General features: G+C 45.4%; 1 protein-coding gene across 2 annotated transcripts in view; it reads right to left on the bottom strand.

Annotated features, from left to right (window-relative positions):
• Positions 1 to 21,886: 21,886 nt before the first annotated feature.
• Positions 21,887 to 23,651, bottom strand: part of IRF2 (interferon regulatory factor 2) — a 39,470-nt gene continuing 37,705 nt past the window's right edge. For both annotated transcript variants that reach the window (XM_062492826.1, XM_062492827.1), the window contains exon 10: positions 21,887 to 23,232. In XM_062492826.1, coding sequence (XP_062348810.1) covers positions 22,921 to 23,232 — 312 coding nt within the window. In that variant the 3' untranslated portion in view covers positions 21,887 to 22,920. The remainder of the gene's footprint in view (positions 23,233 to 23,651) is intronic.

Raw genomic sequence — 23,651 nt, 5'->3', positions numbered from 1 at the left:
GCATATGGTGTGATGGCAGCAATGTGGCCATGTGCCCATGTGAGAGCATCTGTATCAAACATAAACAGTGGTCATAAACACATATACGCATATATTTGAATGCTTCATGAAGTAAAATACACTATAACTAAAACAACATGAGGGACTATTTTGTCCTTAAATGGGCCAGAGTTTAATATAAAATATCTCCATGTACACTCTGAAGTTCAAATGTATGTACAGGGCAGTTTATTGGTTCCACAAGATTCCCTGCACCATCTGAATTTAAGTATGAATTCCCTGGCTGTCTGAAATGGGATATCTGATGGGAAATCTGACAAGAAAGACCACATATTTAAAGGTTAAACAGCAACAGGAAACTTCCTGGGGAAACTTCAATGGCAGGATGCCTGCTCTGTCAGGATGATAAGGTCTGCTCCCTGACTCCATCTGACCCTTTCAGCAAAGCCAGCTCCTGCATAAACACTATGGACTTTGACCAACAGGGCCTAAGGACTCCTCTTGCACAAGAATCCTTCCCAGTTCTGTGGGGAAAGTAGAGCACAAACACTTTTTCCTCTTCCTTCACATATTTATAAGCCTGAAGTCTGTTTCTGCAGCTTCAGATAAAACAGCTGTTACATTTTTTTTTTCTGATTGTACTATGTGGAAAAGTCAGAACAGATCTAAGTCAAAAATAGAAAAACACAGGTGAGAGGCAACACAGGGTGATAACTGTCTAGCTAGTGAACAGCTGGAAGACCCCAGACCCAAAAATAACCACTGGAACTGGTACATGGACTGTAAGAGTATAGAAGCCCAGGGATTCCTTTATTTGTGGTCCCTCCCTGCAGCCACCTAGGCTGAGCTGTTCCTATTGCTGTACCACTCCATTATCTAATGTTCCTGCCCTTCTGAAATCAGACACCTGGCACTCTGCTGCAGGAAATCTAGGGCAGAGAAGTTTCCTTAACAATATTTATTTCCACTTTTGAGCGTTCTATGATTATTTTATTTGTTTTTTAATGGAGCAAAGATACTTTTGGGCTTATGGGTCAGGTCTCTAACTAGATTAAAAGTACTAATCAAAGAAATGTCCTCTTCATTCTTCTTTTCAGATCACTGTAGACATGTTGGGAGGAAAGGCGCCGTCCATGCCGACGCTAGATGTCAGCCCAAACACGCGAGTGCTCCTGCTCCGAACGCTTTCCTGCACATCCACGGAGGAGCTGCCTGGGAGAGCCTTGGGCTGCGCCGGCAACTTCCACCCCTGCAGGGAGCGGAGCTGGAGCATTGCGGTGGCAAAGTCCCTCTTTAAATAAACATGCATTTATACATTATACATGTACATATAGACATACACATTATTATATTATATACATACACATTATAATGCACATTATGCACATATACATATACATATACATATACATATACATATACATATACATATACTATACATTTATACAAGGGGTGAAAATTTTCACCAGAAGTTCCTGCCCTTGTCGCAGGGGTGACGGAAGGCGGCTGACATCTCCTGGAGACCATTCACTGCATCTTCCCTGCTCCCCGCCTCCCGTCCTGGAGGATGCTGCCAGGGAAGAGTGACAGCTGCGAGGTTTCACTGCCACTGAGAGGGAAAGCAGCTGTGAGTGATGCCTGGAAGGAGCCACGAGCTGTGGGCTCTCCTGAGCTCAGAGTAAGATGGGCACTTTGGGTTTTACAGTGAGTGGAAGCAGTGGCAGGGAAACAGCACTCACCAGGGTACTTTTTGCAAATAGTTTAAAGCTCCATTAGTGTTTTTTTCTCCTCACAGCATTGTTGTCCCAGAGTGTTAACTCACAGACACCACTTACCAAGGCTAGCATTGACTGAAAACTCTGAGAGAAAAACAGAAATTGCCCAGTGCAAACATAGCATTTCCTCAAATTTCCACTCTGTCTGGGGACAGAGGCAATTTCCCCTTCCCTTGTTTAGAAAACAGCCTTCCTTCTCCATTTCCCTCTCATTCTCACAAATACACTCACTGGCAGGCCAGCCTGGCAAGGGCTACAGGCTGCAGAGGTGAGATGCCCTTGTGCAATCCAGGAATTAAAGGCTAGCAGACCTGCTCCTTCACCTCTGTTCCTGTTTTCCCACCTTTTTTTTTTTTTTTTTAATGTGTGTTTCCCTGTCCAGTTCCTGTCTTCCCTTCTGTCCTGTTATGCAGTGAGAGGTATTCAGAAATCACCCAGGCAAAACCCAGCTGAGTTGCAGCTCCATAAGGTGCAGTGTATTTCCCATATTCTTGTTTGGTCTGGAAAGGGCTCACCATAGCAGGGATGAAGTTCCTGCATCTGAACTGGCTGGCACAGAAAGGGCTGCACCCAGGCCTCCTGCTTCCTTGGTGAATTTGCCCCTCATGGAGACAAACCTAGAGAGACCTTCAAGCTCTGGCACTTTTAAAAACACCTCTTCTTTCAATGAAGAGATTTTCAGCAAAGCAAAGAGAAACAACTCTGGGAAAAAGAACAAGTATTTGAGCTGCTCCATCCAGCCTGGTATCCTGAAGTAGGTAGTCTGTTCTGTTGGCTTAGCTGCTTGGTAAGATGTGTTCCATTGTCTGAACCACTTCCTTAAAGAGCAACTAGATGAGTGGTGGATACAATTTGTTCTTGATTATCACTGGGAGTAAGAAAGAACACGGCAGCATAAACAACCACATGCACTGGTTTGAGCAGTGACTCTTCAGCTGCTGGTCCTTGGGTCAGCCGTGGCAAGGCTGGATTGCAGGCAGCCAGTGTGGAAAAGTGCGTGTGACGCCAGGAAGGGGGGGTACTTGGATTTCATTGGCTTGACATCATGCCTTTCCATGGTCCGATATTTTTTTACTTTTCATTTCCTTTTCAGAGCTCTGCTTCTGGCCTGGATCCTGGCAACACTTCATTACACAACAACAGTTGCCATGGCCACTGAAGTGGAGGCAGCAAACAGCTCTGCTGCAGTGCTGGCAGGAGCTGCTGCGACTTCCCGGGCACATGGATTGATTCATGGTGCATTGGAAGGGGGGTGCATGGCTGTGCAGGTGCATCAATGCACTGGTGCATGAGTGTGTGGGGGTGGGAGTGCATGGGTGCAAGGGCAGGCACCTCACTGGGAGCACAGCACCCCTCTGGTCACTTGCAGGCATGAGCAGACCACAAAGGGCCACCAGCTGGGAGCAAAACATGTCTCACAGCAAAGCTCTGATGTGCATGGGCTGAAATATTTTCCATGGATTCAGTATGAGCATCTGCAGCTTCATGTCTGCTTTAGAAATAGGGATGAGTGCTGGAAAGGAAGGAGGTGGGGCTGCAAGGATGCTCAACACGCTGCCAGCTCTCTGTCCATGTGCAAGTCATGAAGGTGATAAAAAAAAGCTGGTGCTCAGGAGTTCAAGGAGTGGGCTTGTCTGAACAGGCAGCTCACCCCTCCTGTTGGTCTTGTCTCCTGCTGTGCACAGGGCTTGTGATGGAGTGAGAGATATCATCTGAAATTGTTGGGGCTCACTGGTCTGTTGATGCACTGCAGGTAGTGTGGCCAAAGAGGAAAGCAGTGCCCAGCAGCTGATGGCCAGGCAGCTGTAAGGAGCAGGTGAAGTCGTGTACAGTGCATACTGGAGCTGGCAGTACTCAAGAGAGGGGTTCTGGTGTGGGGCACCAGATCAAGGTGTTTGCTTTTATCACCTCACCTCCATACAGATTTATTGAAGACCCCCACAGACAAGCTGCTCCTGGGGGTTACTCACAGCAACAAGAAGCTCTTGCTGGGGTAGTTGGGGAAATTGCCAACCACTGTTTCCTCTGCATCCCTGCACTGCTGGAGATATTGGGGCAGGAGCAATGGCAGCAGACCTGCACTGGGCCACCCAAGCTCACCCAAGTTTGGCATGCACTTCTAGATTGGAAGAAGTGAGGATTTAAATCCATCGTGCAGTGGGCTGGCTGTGGAGGGGAGGCTGCACTGCCTGTTTGCTGCTGCCCTGGTTGTAGATGAGATGCAAGAAAAAGGACTGCTAACTTAAATCAGTGCAGTGAGACTAGCTAGTGTTAATTTTGCAGAGCTCTTTGTTATTCATGGTACATCCATTTTGTTTATATTCTGTTCTATAAAACTAAATAGTTCCTCTCTCAGTGGTTTTATACTCTCTAAAGAGCTCCAGCACATTTTTCATCCCATTTTACATCTGTTTGCTTGTTTCTCAAACCAGTTCTTCCAGCGTCTCCTAAATCATATCTACTGTTTTTTGAATCCCTTCCAGTTTCTTGCTATCTGCTCAGTGCCAGAATGAACAAAATATTCATGGTTCATAGCAATATCCCCTATGACACAGAAACAGGAACCTTGTGCATCTGAATTTCTGGGCCTCCCCAGTCAAATTACATAAAGATTAATGCCTTTGTGCCTATAATGACTGCACATTTTTGTGCTTTTAACTTGCAACAAGTACATAAGATTTTCTTGGGTTAGATTTTGAATCCTCCCTCCCTTTCCCCTTCCCCTCCTCCTTTCCCTCTCCTTTCCCCTCCCCTTCCTTCCCACCCATTCTTTTCCCAGAATCCAGGGCTTGCTCTTGTTTTGAGTTCAGAACCCGCAAAGGCAAAGGTTTAGACCTTAGCTCATTGCCCGTTATGCCATTCCTGGTCTCTGCAGCATGATACCTTTCTTGGGCAGTGGTATTGTGTTCTGCAGTCTCTGAAATGTAACACTTTTTTCATGGCTTCAGCCATCCAGTGCCCTGAAATCTATCTCTGACCTCTGTGGTTCAAAATTCCATGTGGACCTTTCAGTTTTTCTGGAGTCAGATAGGGTCCTGGTTTGTTGCATTTCATATTTATTTTGTTGTCAGAGTCCCAAGAGAAGCTGTGCCGCTTAAAAAATCCTGAGCAAGCCACTCTTTTGACCCGTCTTCAATCACATTTTGCTCTTCTCAGATGTCCTTAATATAACGTTCACGAAAATGAACCTAGCTGATCTTACCATTCACCATTCATTCCTTCAAACTATGAAAATCACGTTTTTTCTTTAATCCAAGAGTGAGAATTCTCCCCAGGCTTTCTGCCTAATTCCATGTCCCATTGTGTAATAAAAAACCTGCTTCAGAGCAAGGCAGCCTGTTGGCCGGCTCCTGATCACCAAAGCACCTCTTCTGGGAGGATGAAACACAAGCCTTCAGATGTCACTGCTCTTTCTTCAGTCAGCTAGGTCATATTCTCAGTTGTAGATGAAGCTTCTCAGCCACACCAACCTTCACAGTGCAGTGTCAGCTTTCGGCACACCTTGTGGCATCAGAGGCTGACCCATCAGAGACAGCAGCTTGGAGCAGTCCCTTCAACACACACTGAGCAAAAATTTTTGCTCTTCTGGTAGTCTTGGGTTTCATAGCTGTTGCAAGACCAGGCAGAATTCTCTGTAAATGCTACTTTTTGCTGTATCGAATTTATTTCACAGCAAATTAAGGTGCATGTGATAGTTATCCCTTCCCTCAGAGTAATGTCGATTCTTAAGCCTTTCCCTCACTTAGCCAAGATTTTTCCCCTTTGCTGCTTTAAATGTGACATTTTTCTCTGGGGTAGGTGACTTTACAGCTCTGTTGGCTAACCTTGGTAAAAACATTTTCCTAGAAGTTTGATGATGATTCACTGGCATTATCCAGAGCATAGATTCTCCTGTTTAAGCAACTCACACAATTTCTGTCAGCAGTGTGTCTGAACACCAAAAATTGCCAAGTGATGACAAGCTGGAGAGAAGGGGTGGTGTTGGCAGACCCAAGTTTTTTCCTGTCATGCTGAGGTTGCAGATACTTTTAGTGTGTCTGTTCTGGATGCACAGCTGCAGATCCCCTCAGAAAGCACCTTTTCTCTCCAGTAAGATCATATCAGAAAGAATTATCAGTCAGAATAACAGTGAAAACATTAAAGCTGTATTGCAGAGCAGGGTGTTGAAAGAAGCCTCAAGTGAATGTCTGTGATTATATTCAGGTCCTGCAGTCTTCTGCTCTTGTTTCCTCGTGTCTTCAGCTCTGCAAGTGGAAGCGAGGTTCAGTGCAAACATTAGACACTTTGTTCCACATATCACTTCACATGTAGGTGGAGAAGGGGCCAAGGCTGAATTTGTTCTCTTCTAGTCTCTATAAACAACTTGAACATCTTGCAGCTGTGAGAGCACAGACCATAACATCTCATAAACCATCTGCAAATCTTTATGTGATATGGAAGATGAAAGAACAGGCAGTGTATGTGAGTTGTTCTCATTAAAATATCTGATTCGAGTCCGTCTCATGCGAAGTTCAGTTTTTCCAAAGTGTTTACTGGTTTTGGTGTATGCCAGTGGGTCATAGGGTGGTCTCACACTCACATGGCAAAACAAGTACTCTCTGATAAACTTCCCATGGGGACATGTATTCCAAGAATTATCTTAACACTCTCAGCCTACTAAGGAACAGCAAGACAACCTTGGGCTATGGGACAGTAACTTGGTTTCTGCAAAAGTTTGAGCAGCACAGCCTGAAAACAGAAATGGTAAAAATGGTTTGGTGGAGAGGGGGATGGAAATGCCCCCACCTCAGGGCAGCCACCTTACACCTCCTCTGAGGACTCTGGGACAGGAGTTGCTGCTGCTGGGGCTGTCTTTGCTCATCAGTGTCACATTCATTTCTGCATACACTGGCCCAGGCCATGGCACACATACTTTGCATCTAAATCCATTTTGTCAAAGAGCTTGCAGCAGTGTAGGCCCCAGTGTTTCTTCCTCCCTCTACCCTTTTGTTAGAGATTAATTTCAGCTCCAGAATACAGGTGAAATAAATCCACAGGAGCAGCTTCACTAGCACACTTCAAAGTACCTGCAGAAACTAGCTAGAAAAAGTTGCTCAGTTGCCTCCATGACTGCCACAGTCAGACTCAGACACAGACACACACAGCAAGGGATTGGAAGCTTGGGCTGCCACCAAGAAACCTGTTTTTAAACTGTCTCTGCTGCATGACATAATATCTGATTAAACTGCATGATGGTTGCTCACTAATTGCTTTTGGTGAAGCCACAGGAGGCCAGAGGGGTGGGACTGGGGTTCTGCCACCCCTGCATCCACCCATGGCCTCCCCAAGGCTGCAGGGAGCTCCATTGCCTGCCAGCTCTTGGAGCATGGTGCTAACAGTCTGACTTTCAGGCCCTGCTCAAGAGCAAGTTTTTCACTTTCTAAGGCATGCAGTGACTTTTCAGCAAGGTTTTCTGCATGGCTTGTACTTTCTAAGAAAGGACCTGAAGCGAAGCCTACGAGTCAAGAAGCAGCTCTGCTTACCTGCCCCAAGGAGGGCATGCCTGGAAAAAAATCCCTGCAGATCAGATAGAGATGTAAAACCCCATCAAACCACTTGAGAGAGGGGATGAGGGGTTTTTTACATGAACAACGTGGATGCGATCTCTTTTAAACTTAGGTGAAATGAAAGGAGGGTGGGGAGTTTTTTTATTGCTGCTAGAAGCATTTTTCAGTCTGACCTGAAAATGACATGAAACTCTAACCTCAAAGTAGTTTATTTACAGGCTTGGGTTTAAAGAAATCTCTGTGTGAGGGGGATAGGCTATTCCTCAGCCAGCAAGCAGAACTGGAGCTGGGGGGTGGCTGGTGATTCTGGCTCCTCAGGTATGAATTAAGTGGAATTGCTGATGGCGACTACAGCCAAGAGTAAATATCTGGGTGAGGGAGCCGTAACTAGGCATGTCATCTAACAAATCTGTAAGGTGGGTCTGGGAATCAGAAAATAAGAGATTTGGTGTCTTATTCCCAATATGAATACCAGGGGGATATAAACCGCTTTTTGAAATGAAGAGATGGCATAACTGCTTTAAAAATTTATAAGAAGTCAACGTGGCAGCATGCTTGGAAAGCTAAATATGGGGTAACTACGGATATTATGGTGGTATGACCTTCCATAGAAGTAGTAATAAATTTAGGGGTTTGGACTGACATATTCTAATGTCTGTACCAACTAAAGGGAAAGAGTTTCAGGATAATATCCAGATCTGATGAAAACAAATCAACACCATTTTTCATACATACTTTCATTTAAATGGAGGTAAAACTTTAAGAACAAAGCCCCAGTGCCCTCAGCTGAATGCACAGCAGATGAAGCAGGTTATATCCCATGAGGTGCTGTCCCAAAATTGTGGGGTTGGACTGACATCATGCTCAGAGAGGCACCATCATCCCTGCCATGCTTGGCTGCCTATGTCTCTCTGTGTTCATGTCTTAACATTTCAATTTAAATTTACCTGCAAGTCTGATTTTTCTAGAGCTTTAGCATACTTTGTTTTGATAGATAATTGCTACAGTCCTGTAATATGTTTTACTTGGAGTTTATTAATCTCCTCCCAGCTATAATTCCATCTTAGCCCAGTTTTGTCTAAGAAATATTAAATGCTTTCTTATTCACAGAGCAACAGATGTGAATGCCATCCTGAGGATGGGAAGACTATCAAGTGCCCAGTACAGCACTTTTCATGATATTTCAAGAAACTCTTTGTCCTGGGTCTATCTGAGAGAAGACACAGCTTTCTGAACCTTTGATCACACTGAAGTTTCACTTTATGGAAGCTATGGGGGAGCATGCCATAGTTTGTATTTATTTTCCCATGGAAATTGTAACTGTGCACCTTTAATGGATTAGTCTTATATACTATAGAACAATGCTTGTGGTTATCCCATTTTTTTCCCGTTTTCAATCTGGGAAAAAAAACAAGGCTACCTCCTTTGATCAAAATTGGTTTTGACCACAGCTGGGATATGCAATGATGAAACAAGAGGAAATATCAGGGTTCTGGTGATACCTGTGAGGTCACTGGTACCTGCTAACATGTTGTGTCCCTAGAGTTTAATAGGATTTCAAGCTATATTTGCACTAGAGTTGATGCTAAAATTTTCCTGACCTGCCATTCAACCTTACCACCCACCCACTTTTGAAAGTCCTGCTGGGTGTGAGTTCTCACTAATGCTGTTCTCAGCCTTTGCAAGTGAAAATTGTATCAGCCATTCATCTGAAAATCAGGCCTGTACTTCTACTGTGCCAGACTTTTTTGAGTGACACAGGCACAGAAAAATAGTCAAGGTGCTATTTCTTTTTTGGGCTAGGATAAGTATGTGATATGTCATACTAACCACAGTGGGTGTAGAAAGCTGCACCTACTTTCATCTAATGCTTCCCTAGTAACTCAGAAACTGAGACTTTAATAATTTTTTGTTACATCTCACTCTAGAGGTAGTCTGAGATATCCCGCTGCATTACAAGACACCCAAGAGAATGTTTCATATAATGCCAGCTGGTAATTAATACAAATTAGTGACAGGAAACATGGAGCTGAAACTGTTGCACTGACCCAAGCCATGCCTGCACAGACTGTAGCATGGAAACTGCTCGCTGTGAGGTTAGGAAGTTCAACAACCTTTGGTAAAAACAGTGCCTTTTATTTAACTTTCGCTTCTTCCCTCAGTTTTGGGATGATGTGATTCCAAAGAGAGGTTCCTGTTTCTTTTCTCTCCTCCCTTGCATTCAGCAGGCCTGTGCAAAGGGCTGCTGGAGGGGAAGGAGGGAGAGCACACTGTGCCTGTCCCGTGCCATGCCCAGGCAGCCCCTGCACTGAGCAGTACCAGATGTGCAGTGCTGACAGGGAGTGAGCTCTGCTCCTCAACCCTGGGCTGGCCTTGCCTCCAGGGTCACTTGTCAGCAGACAGCCTGGGAATCAGCTGCTGTTCAGCATGCTCCTTCTCACTGCCAGTGCCCAAGGCCACACGGAGCATCTGTCTGGGCACAGACATCACAGCCACCTTGGCTCAGCACACATGCACACCACTGCCTTGGAAGGTGAGCGTGGGCAGTGGGAATTCTCCCCATATTTGTGAGTGATTCCTGTGTAATGAAACAGCTTTTCATCCATAACTTCTATGGAATGGCCAAAGTGTCGGTGAGGCAATGAGATGAAGCAAATCTCTGGTAAAAACTAATTACTTGTGTCTATTTCTTCAAAAAGCCTGTGAAGTAGAAGAAAAATGGGATTCTGCCAGGTTTGTGGAGAAGCAGGTGGCATAGCAGTTAGTAAATTCTGCTCGAAAGCCTCTTATTGAGTAGCCACCTTCAATCAAGCAGGAAAGAAAGGGTAGACAAAGAGAAGGACAGAGAAACAGTCAGGACTGCCTTCCTCTCCTCCTCATTCCCATCCCTGTCAAGTCTAGGCTTTTGGCCAAAGCTTCCAAGACTCCCCAAGTACAGGGTGCCATGTACAGCCCCTGACTGGCAGCAACACTTGTTTCCAGGACTGTTTTGTCACCATAGAAATTTCTCTTTTATCTCTGCTTTTTGTCAAGTAGTAAAACATAAAGACAGCCTGGTGCCCTTCACACTGCAGGGACAGCCTGTGTGCAGGCACACACACACAGGCATGAACAGTGTGCCCCCTGAGCTGCCAGGGGAAGGGGCTGCTGGCTGCTGCCACCCTGCAGGCTGGGAAGGATGCTCAGCACACACAGCTCTGCCAAGCATGGGGCTTTCTGAATCAGGCAAAGCAGGGCTGAGCTATGGCCAAGGGTCCTGCAATTTCCCCTCGCTGCAAAAACAAATCCTTTCTAAGCACCTGCTTCCTCTTTGAAAGAAAGTAACACTCCTCAATGAAAACCAGACAGCAGTCTGAAAGAAAAGCTTTTGTAAAAAACGTCAAATATGTGTTTGTTCATTGCACACAATGGGCTTTTTTTCTTTGTGTGGTTGGAAATACAGGTGTGCAGGACATTTGTACATGCTGTCTCTCTGCAGAGTGCCATAGCCTATGGTCAGGCAGGGAGCACAATGGCAGGCAGCTCCAGGGTGCTTCCAGAAGCAGCAGGGATGGGTTACACAGTGGCTCATGCTCAACCACTCAAGTTTGAAAGCACCTCTCATGCCAGCTCACGCTCCCTTGTCCTGGGAGCGCCTCTGAAGAATGGTGACCGCTTGTGTCCATTTGGTGACCCAGTGACCCGGCAAACCCCGGGGTTGTAGGTCTCATCTGGGCTTCTGCAGAGGTGGCACCAGTAGCGTGTGCCCAGAGAGTGTCACTAAACACTGTCACCAATGCTTTTGTCCAGGTAACTGAGATTCAACCTGTGCCCAAACCATGTGAACGCATGGTTCTGGGAAATGTGAACATATAGGGCATCAATTTCCTAGCCTGCATATCTGAAAAAAATGAGAATGCTTGTTCTATGGTTAAATTATCAGGCAGTTGCTCTGAAGCAGTTGAGGAGCAGTACTTTTTTACACAACATACATCTGGATGAAGAAACTCATTGCCAGAGAATATCAGAGCGCTCATTTGTGCAAGATGTGTCTATTAGGATTAAATAATCATTCAGATACAACCTCCAGCTCAGAAATTCTTCAAAATGCTGATTAGCAAATGGCAGAGGGATTTACCAAGGACAAATTCACTATGGCAAGGCAAATTCACTTATCCTGGCTCAAATAATCTTGTCCAAATACTTATCCAAAATCTTGGAGACAGGATACTGGTCCATTCAGGCCAGCAATCTGACGCACATCCCTGTCCTCCTGTTATAAAAACTACCTCATGGCTGTAATAATTAATCAGCTGGAAACAGTCCAAGCTCAGAGAACAATGTCATGGCACTGAGTACATATATATTCAGTCAGGGAAAGCAATGAAAAAAGGAGTTTCCAAGCAGAGCAGTAACACCTATAAGAGATATACAAAAGCACAAGGAGAGTGCAGTCTCAGTGGCAGATGTGGTTGGGCTTTCACAAAACTGGTGTCCTATCATGACAAAAATGGAGTTGAGCTCAATGCAGCTGGGCAGTACTGCCTGTCTGACAGTAACTACACTCATATTTGCAGGAGACACCCAGTTTGGCAGGATTTTAAATAGAAATGGGGTCAGAGAGGAATAATATTTCATTTTTTTAAAGTTTCTGAAGTATTTATACTGGTTGTTTTGTAAGCATGAAGGTAGGCAGCTTGGGAACAAGGTGGGCAGGCTCTGTCCTGAATCCTGGAAAGCAGAGATGATAGACAGTGTGGGGTTCCCACTGAAGAAACCATCAAGTGTGAGTTTTCAGGGCAGCACTGCAGCAAAAGCAGCTACTGGCATTTTCTGAATGCATAAGAAGGTGTGCAGGTTGTCAGCTGAAGGACATTACTGCCTGAATGAAGGAATCTACGAAGGTGCTGCTGCTATAACAAAGAGAAGCCATGGACACTACTAAGAGTAAGGTCTTCATCAATTTGACCTCTGCTAAAAATCCAGAACTGGCCTCAACCAATGCATATAAATTTTATTAGGCAGATAAATTCTCAGCATAAATTTGGCACAAATTTTTATTCAAGAGCATGATTTACCCTTCCAAAAAAGAGGGTCCCCACTTTTTTCAAACTGACACAGTATTCAGAATGGTAACCTGAGCTTTGGCCAAACAGACCTGGTTTGCTGCAAGGAGAGGCATCCAGGAAAAATGCATTTGGCTTGTGAGTTATAACAGCTCCCTCAGCCTGAGCTCTCTGGACATCAGGGTGTGGCCATTCAGACCCTGAACCCCTGATGCAGAGGCACCCCAGTATCTGAGCTGATGTGGGGATATCCTGGAGGATATTGTTTCTGTTTCTATCTCTGTCCTAACAAGGAGCTTGAGGACAGTATGGAGGGATATACAACATGAGAGCTCTTGTAGTTCCAAACCGTTTTCTTGTCTCCAGATCAACAAAAGACATTGGAAAAAGCAGCAGAGGTGCTGGGCACATCTTTCCCAGGGCATCCTTCCCCATAGCTCATGACAGCACTTCTCTAGAAACCCTCAAGCACACTTCTGTGCCATCCATGGCCTCCAGCCGGGTACAGATCCCTCTGGGGCTTTGGAGCTGTACTTGACAACCTGACAGCCACACCTGATACCTTCACCTCTTCCACTGGGGGCAACTGGCTTGGGGCAGGCAGCTTGCTCTTCCTTACATTGCCTTTTAAGCTGAAGCCTATCTTTCAACATCTTATTTCAAGTTAGCACAGGAAGAAACATCCAAAGGAGGACCAAAATAACCCAGGCAGCTTCATGCCAGCTGAGACCAGGCTTTCTTTTGTAAGGCAATTGAATGGCTTGGCATTGTGTGTCATTTAGCACAGGAGAAAAATAAGCACCTCTTGTCTAGAGGGTGCCAGCCACTGTGGGACAGCATGTCTCTGGCCATGGGCACCAGCTCCCGGCGTGCCGCTGGGGATGTTTGTGCTGCTGCCAAGGGAAGGGAAGCCAGTGCACATCCTGTTGGCTTCACCTGAAGTGACCCAGCTGGGGCATTGTTTCAGCTTGGCTGGGCTGTGGTGATTATGTGCACCAACAGTGAGAGGGGTAATAATTCTGATGAAGTGTCCTCAGACACTGCTGTCCTGCATCTGAATGCACCGAGTCCCACAGAGCAGCAAGAAGCTTCTTTACACAAAAAGATGGTGCTTGGTTAATTAAAGCATCTAAATAAAAATCACATCACTCTGACTTACTGGGATAGATGTTCCTTTGGCTAATCCCCTTTTTCTCCTTCATCAAGGCTATGTTACCTCAAATTAGCATTTGCTGCAGACAGTCAGAGTGGATCAGTGGGATGGGATAACTTGTTCCTGCAGGTAAGCCTGCAATGAACTTGATTTAGTATCATCTGTCTGCTTTTAAAGGTCTTATTCAGATGGAAACTTAAGAGATTTAAGTAAAACTATTTAGAACCCAGTTAACCAGATTTCCCTGAATAAATGTGGACTTGACATAAATGTAATTCCCTACTATTTATCGTGGTTCTCTGGTTTTGCTTTTCTTCCATCTCACCTAGAACCTGAAAGTATAAAATCATAAAATGAACAAGGTGAGGATATCCTCAGGTGAGGGTAATTTCAGCAGAGATGGCCACTTGGCTGTGTGAAGGAAGCCCTGCTGTCACAGTGCTGTGAGCTCCCCAGCTCACATTTACCAGTTGCTGTGCTAGGTGGGAGCACTACATTGACTCTCCAGCTGTGGCAGGAGCTGGCTGGGACATTTGGGTGCATTCCCAAAGGGAGGGTGTGTTCAGCCTGACACTGGGCATGTGGGTGCCCAGGCAGACTCCCCAGAACATCTGAGAGCCCAGGCATGGCAGAGTGGGTTGTTGATCTCTAGGTAACTGATTCTAAACTGATATTTCAGTTTTTGTTTTCTTTCCTTTCAGAAAACTTGCACTTGTATTTTAGTCATAGATTCATTTGCTCCTAGATCATCAAGTCCAACCATTAACCAAATACTGCCAAGCCCACCACTAAACCATGTCCCTAAGGGCGCATCTACACACAATTAATTTTAGAACTATTTATTCTGTGTGGAAAGGCCTTGAGGGGCGGCCTGTAAGAAGAGGCTGAGTTCCCTTGGTCTGTTCAGCCTGCAGAAGAGGAGACTGAGGGGGATCCTTATCATGGTCTACAGCTTCCTTCCACAGTCAGGCAGTGATGTCTTCTCTGTGGAGATCAGTGACAGGACCAATGGGATGGGCAGGAAGCTGTGTCGGGGAAGGTTTATGTCGAATATTAGGAAAAGGTTCTTCACCCAGAGGGTGGTTAGGCACTGGAACAGGCTCCCCAGGGAAGTGATCACAGCACCAAACCTGTCAGAGTTCAAGAAGCTCTTGGACAATGCTCTCAGGTACATGGTGTGACTCTTGTCCTGTGCAGGACCAGGAGCTAGATTTCAATGATCCTGGTGGCCCCCTTAAACCTCAAGAGATTCTATTATTCTATATAATTAATTTTACATACTTCATTTTAGAAGAAGCCTTTGAAATGCTCATGAAGAGGTCTTGTATCAGCTTTGCTCATGCTCATCATTTACATTTTCCCTGTAAGTTCTCCTCTACAATAAACATCAAATGCTCAAAATGTCTCTCTGTGATAGCAAGAAACTTGTGTCTCCAAACAGCAGTCACCAGAGTAGCAATACTCTCCCAAAATGCACTGAGCCATGGCACGGTAAGGCCTTCCAGCAAAACAGGAACTATCTCATTTTCTCCAGCAAAGTGTGGCAAATGCCAAAGGAAACCACAAAAAGTGCAAATACAAGGATGAGTCACACTGCCGGGGCAGTGGAAGCCTTCAGGGAAATGGCTTTTAGGGAAAGACAGCTTGGATGGCGTCATCTGCAGGGTCCTCTGGCCTCACACCAGCAGGGCTGTGCACAGTGGGGTACCACAGCACCCCACGGGAAGATGCAGCACCCCCAAAGGCACGCAGGCTGTGCTGGTGGGAGCCGCGCTGCGAGGAGCAAGGCAGTGTTTTGGGCAAGGGGAAAGCCCCACTCTGGTGACTCAAGGCTGCCCTATCCCATGTTTTATGTAATCCCTGTGAATTGGTTTATCATCTCCCACCGTGTGGCTGTCTGCTGGAGGCAAAAGGCATTAGGTGACACAATGGGCAATTCTGGTTCAAAATCCAGAACATAGCCTCCTCCTAGTACTATGAAGAAAATCAACTCTACTCCAGCTGAAACCAGCATGTTCTCCACTCCTTATCCCATACCCTTTATGTCAAGCTTAAGTCCCACATTATCCAACACATCCTAATTAACCACTCCCCCTTCCCATCCTTTGAAAAATGCACACATATAATTCCCTTAGGACCTCAAAAAAATATGCATTAGATATCCACAGAATGTCCACTAAGTTCATTTAGCCCAAGACTTTGGCCCCAGCCTAAACCAGCACACTGCCCCAAGGGTGGTACAGGATCGAAGTATTCCCTACAGATGGCCAGGGCACTGCTGGAGGCTGTTTATGAGAGGCTGAAAGCACCAAGTCATACAGCTAGGGAAAATCAGAGGGTGGGATGAGGGGGGCTGGCAGGGCCCTACAGACTGCAGGGGGAAGAGGTCAGGAAGGCATCCAGAGAGGAGGGATAAAGGAGGAGCGGACTGGAATGGAAATGAGGCAGACTCCAGCTGCAGGAATCACACAGTGCACATGTGAAACAGCTGAAACCTGGCTAAAGGAACCAAAGATGTGAAGGGAAACCAAACGGAAAACAAAAATGAAGGCAGAAGGAGCTGGGCTGGGATACAGCAGCCCCACAAATACCCAGGTGGCTGAATGTGCATACAAATACCATGGCCACCTGGAAGCTTGATGCAGCCTCCTGGGGCACTGAGACTGACCCCACCCCAGGGATAAAAGCACGCTTTAACAGCCATCAGCTCTCAAGGGCTTGCACCAGAAACAAGCCCACACCCCTATTTATATCTCTGTATTTTCCTTTCTCAAGAGAATTGTATTCAGAAAAGTATCCCAGCTGCTGTGTCTGACAGACCTGTGCCTTGTCATGTGCAATGGGAAAAAAATATGGCCTTTATAATGTTACAGTGACTTGTGTGGCAGTAATTTTTAAAGTTCTTTAAAAATAAAAAAATTAAAGACGGGGAAAAAAATTGCCTGAGAGTAAAAATACTACCGAAAACTGAAACTTGACAACACTGACTGTGAGAGATAACATCTTTAAACAGACACACAGCACCCGCCCAACTTCCTGCTGCTCTGCCATGTTTCAGGGCAGAAACTGTGAGGGGTTAATAATGCAGCACCTTGGCAAATCCCCACCCTACTGCCTGGGTTTGGAGACCTTAAAAGTTCACCTTCTCCTAAGAAACAGTCTGGAGCAACATATACAAAGGCACTGACTTTGAAGGGCAGGATGAGGTGTATAAATCAGCTGAGAAGACTCAAAAGAGTGAAGAGGGTGAAAGCAGTACCAGAGTCCCAGCCACAGGCACTACCAAGTGCTCTCCAGAGAACAGCTATGGCACAGAGGTCTCAGAGAGGTGCTCCTTCCAAAATTAAAATAAAATCAGTGACTCGGATTCCTCTCCACTGTCTCTACACCACTATTAGCCTGTATAAAACAAGGAGCTATTTCCACTGACATTTCACCTTCTGGCACCAGTCCAAAATTAGCTCTGAACACAAATTCACAGGGGAGGCTGGACAGTGCTTGGAGTTGCAGCAGTGAGAAACTTGGCAACATACCTTTTAGCTGCTGCTGAATTATTTAGAGCATGGGTGTGTAATTGAGAGCAGAGCTAGCCCAAAGGAGCTACCTATCATCAGCTGCTCATCAAAAAATAATACACCAAACTTTGATAGGGATTTCTGTGCCTTTGCTGAGTTATTTAAAGCTGCCACACACAGAAAGGAAGCTCATTTGAAGACCAGTAATGTACCATAGCTGACTTTCATGCATCCCAAGCCTTTGTGCAACTGCCTTTGCCTCCTCAGAAAGTCCAGGGTCCTGGGCGAAGCACCATTTGTGGTCTCTGTGGTTTCCTTCCTCCCCACTACTATTTTCATTTTTGTTGACAGAAACATTGTGCACCTGCTGCTGTTAGTGCAGAGGTGGAAATCCCCCTCAAAGCACTCATCAGAAAGGTCATTGAGTTGTTTCTTCTGCTATAGCATCACCAGGGAGATAGTACACCCTCAATGGCTTAAGAAAAACCTGCTTATGTGCCAGCAATCCCCTCCTTAGCCCCTTGCAATAAATCCAGCTGGCAAAAGTTCACCAACCACCCCCCCCCCCCCCCCCCCACCAAAACCTGACAAACTGCAAAAGCAGCTAACCTAAGGCAGCAGGGATGAAGCCAACCTGGTCTGCCACCTGCACTACCAAGTGGGACGATGCCAGAAGGGACACAGGGGCAGGGAGTGCCTCCCTGAGGCATCTAAGGATGTGAAATGGGTGTCCTGGCCCACGTACTTCCAAGGCTACCATCACACAGCCCCATGCCATGGCCACCTCTTGGCTCCCCTACCAAGTGTCTGACCCAAGGTAGTGACAGGGAGGGAGAGATTGTAGCAAAGGATATGTAGCAATACCTGTTCTAAACTTGGCTGAAGCCCCAGATGCAAGCAGAGGTGGGGAGAAAGGAGAAAGAGATGCATCTTGGGTGAGAGAGGAACAATTTAAAGACCCAGATGGCTTTTGCTGTCCCAGGCAAAAACCCTTTAACAAACCTTGGTAATTCCAAGGATCCCCAAGGAAAGCCAAAGCTTGCACTGGCATGGACAGTTTTTACACTTTGTACAGACACCTCTTTCTCCCATTTATCCCAATGCAGAGTGAATGTATTTTGCAGTCCTGAGGGGAAGAGATATTCAGGTTGTGCCTGGCTACTGAATCCCAGGAACTCCCAACAAAGATGAAAAGCATAAGGTTGTACACCACATTTCCCTGCCTGCCTGGATGCTGATGCATGCAGGCAGGGGAGGGAATGGGGTGGCCACTGGTGACACCTGCAAACAGGAACTGAGGCCATCCCTGACTGCTGGGGAAAAAAAAGAGTAAGGGCCTGGTCCTGGAGAATTTTGAGCTGACCCACCTAGAGTAATTTTGAATGGGATTTGAATATCTTTGTGTATGAGGATATTGCCAGGTTCCAGGAGGATGTCCAGCAGGGGCCTGGATTGTAATATTATGTGACTCATAAGCACACCTGGATAAACTTATGCTTGGGAACATCAGTTTAATTTTTTTTATGCTCTCCCTCATTTTTCCCCTTACTTCAGCTGAGTTATGGAAAGGGTGATCCTACCTTCACAGGAGTCCTTCAGTAGTAGTCTTGACCCCTTCCAAACCAAGAAAAAAAATATATAATCATTCATAAACTCCCCTGCAAAATAATTGACTGGTGTTAGCTTTCCTGGCAAGGGAATGAATCCAACCCAGCTTCCCTGAACTGTTTTCTCTGTAAATTCATCTCCTACATGCAGGTGTATATATTCCTCCTATGGAAATATAATCTACCTAGTTTACTCAGTAAACTATGAATGTATGGGATGGGAGCAGAAGACCGTGTAAAGATAACCTCATGGCTTGTTTCAGGCTTGCATCTTTTAAATGCCCAAGACCCTGTACATGACCTCTTTTTCTGATCATGTGGTAGATAAATATCCATACTTCAGTACCTTCTCCAAGTGAAGACAGGCTAACTTCAGGTGATTTTGAAAAGGCAAGAAACACAAGCTCAGGTGATGGATATTGTTGATAGCTGAGGTCAAAGGCATGCAAAGTAAGAGAGGGGTGATTCCCCTTTGGTAAATCTGCAAAGACAGGAGGAGCCTGTCTTTTCTAAGATTTCATTTTTGCTCATTACTGTCATTCCTCACTTTTTCTCAGACTTCAAACCAGCTCTCTGTAGTTGTAGACCATCTCATGCAGCCAGAACCAGAGCTGATAACGTGGTCAGACTTCCACCACTCTACAGACTAAACCTCTGATTTACAAAGGATATGAGACATCATCAGGCTGGACCCCATCGGCATCTGCCCCTCCCTGCCTGACTTAAACAGTTCTACAACTAGACATGTCCTATTAAAAGTTCCTAAGAGTTTGAGAAAACAAATGCCTGGATAGAAAAGGCAGCTCTCACTAGGGCCTTACTGAGGAAGAGGATGCTGTGTAAGGTAACCCTTCACTAGAAAGTTCATAAGGAGACTGGGTGGTGGGAGAGAGGGAGGTTGTATAAGTGACATAACGTAAACAGTGAAGCTTCAGAAATACTCTCATCCCAGGAAGCACCTCTGGGCACAGCCCAGAACCCAAGTGAATCTATCTTCTCTACTTCTGCTATTCCCCTGATGACTTCTCTCCTACCTTGTGGACGTCCCTTTCAAGGGGAACAGACTTTGTCAGAGACCTTGGTGTCACAGCTCCTTGCTAGCTGAGCTCCCCAAAGGGGTCTGCTTGAACTGCCAGAGCATGGGCAGTGCTCTTGGCCACAAGCTCTGTGGTAGCTGCACAGGGAGAACCTGGCTCTTACCTCCCTCCCAGCCTCCCATCAGAGATTCCTGCAGGCTGAACACATCACAGAATTGCACAAGATTAACTTGGTATTGGTTGTAGTGCTAATGGACAGGAACCTGGTTCCCCATGTTTCAGAGCTGAACTGGCAGTTATGTTATCAAAGGCTGGATGGTTTTTATGACTTTGTGGAAGCACAGGTAACAAACACAATAGAACCCTGGATTTCAGAATGAATGTCTGATGTCCCAGTCCAAAGAAATCCTCTGTTGCATTACATAACCCCACAGTGCATTTGGTTTGAGCATGTTGCAGAGGCGTCATTGTCTTTGCAAGGTGTATGCTCTCTTTGATGGATCAGTGCTATGGATACATACTGTAACTCCCATGCTTGGATACCTCTTGGAAATGCTTCAAACATACAAGCCCTGGGAAGAGGGGATTTTGCCAAGCATACACACTGTTCACAAAGGGGGAGCTGTGTGTCTCCTATTGCTCAGCTACTGGAGCAGGGTGGGGATCAGTGCTTTTGCAGCTCAGCTGCCCTCCTTGCAGGATCAAGGGGAGAGCAAGCCAGGCTGCCTGGCAATGCGTACGCTGGTGCCTACTCTCACATGGAATGACCTGAGGGGAGATGCGACCGTGTCACTTTCTCCAGCTATGTAAAACTTAATTCATGGGTTAAGCTGAAGGTGCTTGCCTTTACCTGCTGCCTATTCCTAAGTTTCAGATAGGTGATGCTAAGAGCAGCAAATCCTTCTCCTGGCAAGTGGTAGCTCTTACTTTGCAAATTAGCATTTGTGTGCCCTGGGCAGCCCTTGGGCAACCCCTTCTCACCCCAGTGACCAGCTGGGCTTACTGAAGGCAAGTCAGGCAGAACACACAGAAAAGACAGCTCAGCTCTCACTCTGCTCTGGCAGCCCTGTTGGGGGTCAGGCTCCAGGTGCCTACCTGAATCAGCCTTGGAAGCTAAGAAATTGGAAAGGTAAATACATCACCAAATGAAAGGGACAGAAACTAAGAAGTTTACATACATAGTTTTAACCCTTGCAAGTTTTTAGTCCCACTCCAAATATTGCTTGGGCATTCCTCTTACTCCCAACTCTAATCAAGCTCTAACCTTGTCTTCCCAGGCCACCAGAAAGTGGATGACAAAATTTCAAGTTTCACATGGACTTGTGATGAAACTTGGAACTGTAGGATCAGGTTAAGAACACAGAAAGTCTTCTGTTTATTTTCCCTTTTCAATAGCCATCTAGCATATCTGCCTGTGACACAGCCGTTTTTGAGCATGTTATTGCTCATCAGGCCAATATACTCTGCTCTCACAGCTGTCAGGCTGGTATGAGAATGGTAATCACATCTGAAGGGCACTCTGTCCACATATTTTACGTACCTGAATCAATCTGTGTCACATCCAACATCTTATAAAGCTGCAAAAGGGTGAGTGCTCTCAACTTGTGTCTGTGCCAGCCCAAAGTGCACAGTGCTTTGCAATGGACACAGCCTGCCCACCATGCAAGTCATCGTGCACCCTTATTCAGATACTCTATGGCTTTCCAGGAGTGAGAACTTGCCATCATGTAGTAATGTTGAAAGCCCTGGACAACGCTAATTTGATTTCTGATTCATTCCATTAATTGGTTGAAACTTCAAAATGAGATTTTTTTCCAGACAAGGAAATTGCCAGCAAGCCACATGGAGATCTATGAGGAATGGGGGAAGTACAGCTGAGCTTGCATTGGATGGGGGGATGGATTTGGACAAGATCTCTTCCATGAGGTAACTTGCTCAAAGCACAACCATGGAGTAACAGCTGAAAGGTGCCCCAGCTCACAACCTCTACATTTGAGGCCAAACCTGAATAAGTGACCTTTGAGTTCTAGTTGCTCTTTCCACCTCAAGTTTCCTCAGGCACAGCACTTCCCATCCTGTTGGATGGGTGTTCCAGAAATTATAAAGGCAGCTTATGCTAATTGCTCACTCTGAGACGTCACATTCCCCTATCAAACCCATGCCTTCTAGGGCTTCTGAAAGATTAAAAATGAGAGACAAACAAGAGGATTATTAAAAATTTAACTATATACCATATTTATTATCAATCCACAGGATAATCTGATTGCTACATGAGCTCATAAAAGCTATCTCACCTTTACAAAATTAAAAAAAATGTGCCACAAGGATGTCATAACTGCTGATAACCAAGGACTGAATCTTAAAATTATAAATTTTGCTGTAGAAAAGATTAAAAAAAATTATATTCACTTTAGAATTTTACTTTGAATAAAATATTCCCCTGTATAAAAAATAAAAAAGCTTGCTCTGGTTAGAATTAGAGTATTTTTCTTCTTTTTTAAATCTGGGAATTTGCATAATATCTCTGTAATAAGTTTCTTTTCTTTTTCTATTGTACCACGCGGCATTCAAGCATAGCAGATTAGAAACAAACATGATGAAAGCATTCTCAGAACGTATGAAATCCACATGGAAAGTTTCCGTTTCCTTTCCCTTCCTCTATCCTTTAAAGACACTTTAGCAAGAATAGCCTTGGAAAAGAATACAGGTGGAGAGGGACCTTCAATGTGCCATTAAGTAGAGCAAGGTAATAAAAGGCCTTTTGTAAGTGCTTTCTTAATAAGGTGCAGAAGCAGACTGCAACTTTGCTAGTACTGCACTATGTACAATATTCACAATAGATTTTTCTTTATTTAAAAATATTCCAGCTAGTTCACATTTTCTCTCCCATTCTGAGGCTTTCAGTTCCATCACAGCCTTGACAGCAAGAAGCGCAGCAGCACCACTTCCCTTGTGGTGGGTTGGTCCTCTTATGAAACACTGGAACCTGTGAGTGGGCCAAAGTTCTTGGATTCTTTTCCTATGTAGCAACCTTGGAAATATGGGTTCAGATATACACACTGACTGCTGGAGTCCTGAGTTAAAAACACTCCAGCACTGGAGTCAGACACTGTAATGTTTTATATTGCCAAGGCTTTACCTTAGGGTTTGTCTTGTGTGCGTCAAGGGATGAACCTCTCTTAGAGAAACGTAAAATACAAAACCAAACAAAAACAAAGCTAAAAAAACACACTGTCAAAGGCTTAGCAGCTCTTGACTCTTGACTGGGTGATATCTGATGTTTTCTTGATGACGCTGGCCCGTGTCTCACGGTCTGGCTGGCTGCTGCTTGTAGAGGCTGTGGACACTATTTGTGGCAGAGGGATATCTGGGAAAGGAGGCCAGGAGCTATTGTAAGGCAGTGGGCAGCTTTCTTCTTTGACGGTGACTTGGAGGTCAGGCTTGTTGGCTACAAAAGTTGCCATGCTGGGAAGCATATGAGAAGTGTTCCTCATTCCTAGATTGCTGAGATACTGTTTGCCTTCAATGTTTTTTTTCTGCCAATGAAGTCGTCCCTAAAAATGGGGGAAGAAAGAAGGAAAGACTGTATAAGTGAACACCACTTTGTGAAGTACTCCAAGTAACAACACAAAGATAGAAATATCCACAAATTGCACAGGAATTATCCCACCTCTAAGAGCCTGAGCCTCTAGCCACTGGCTCAGGATGTTTTTGCTCTCCTTTTCTGAAGTCATGCGCTTAAATTCAGCTGGCTCTTCAGTACTCAGGAGGCACTATCTGCTCTTGTGAACGGAAAATAAAGGCCTTATTCCCAGTATGCCAGAGACAAAAACTGATGCAGACATTTTGACCTCTAAATGGTAGTGTCTCTGTTACCAGAGAGAACATCTTCCTGCCACGAGGAAGGCACAGAGACCCAATATTACCCAAATCAGCAATACAGGTGAGGCTGCTGGAAACCACTGTCACTTGA

This window comes from Cinclus cinclus, chromosome 5 (assembly GCF_963662255.1).
Source record: "Cinclus cinclus chromosome 5, bCinCin1.1, whole genome shotgun sequence".
Taxonomy (NCBI): Eukaryota; Metazoa; Chordata; class Aves; order Passeriformes; family Cinclidae; genus Cinclus; species Cinclus cinclus.
Note: the sequence above shows the minus strand (reverse complement) of the source record. Positions and strands in the feature narration are given on the sequence as shown.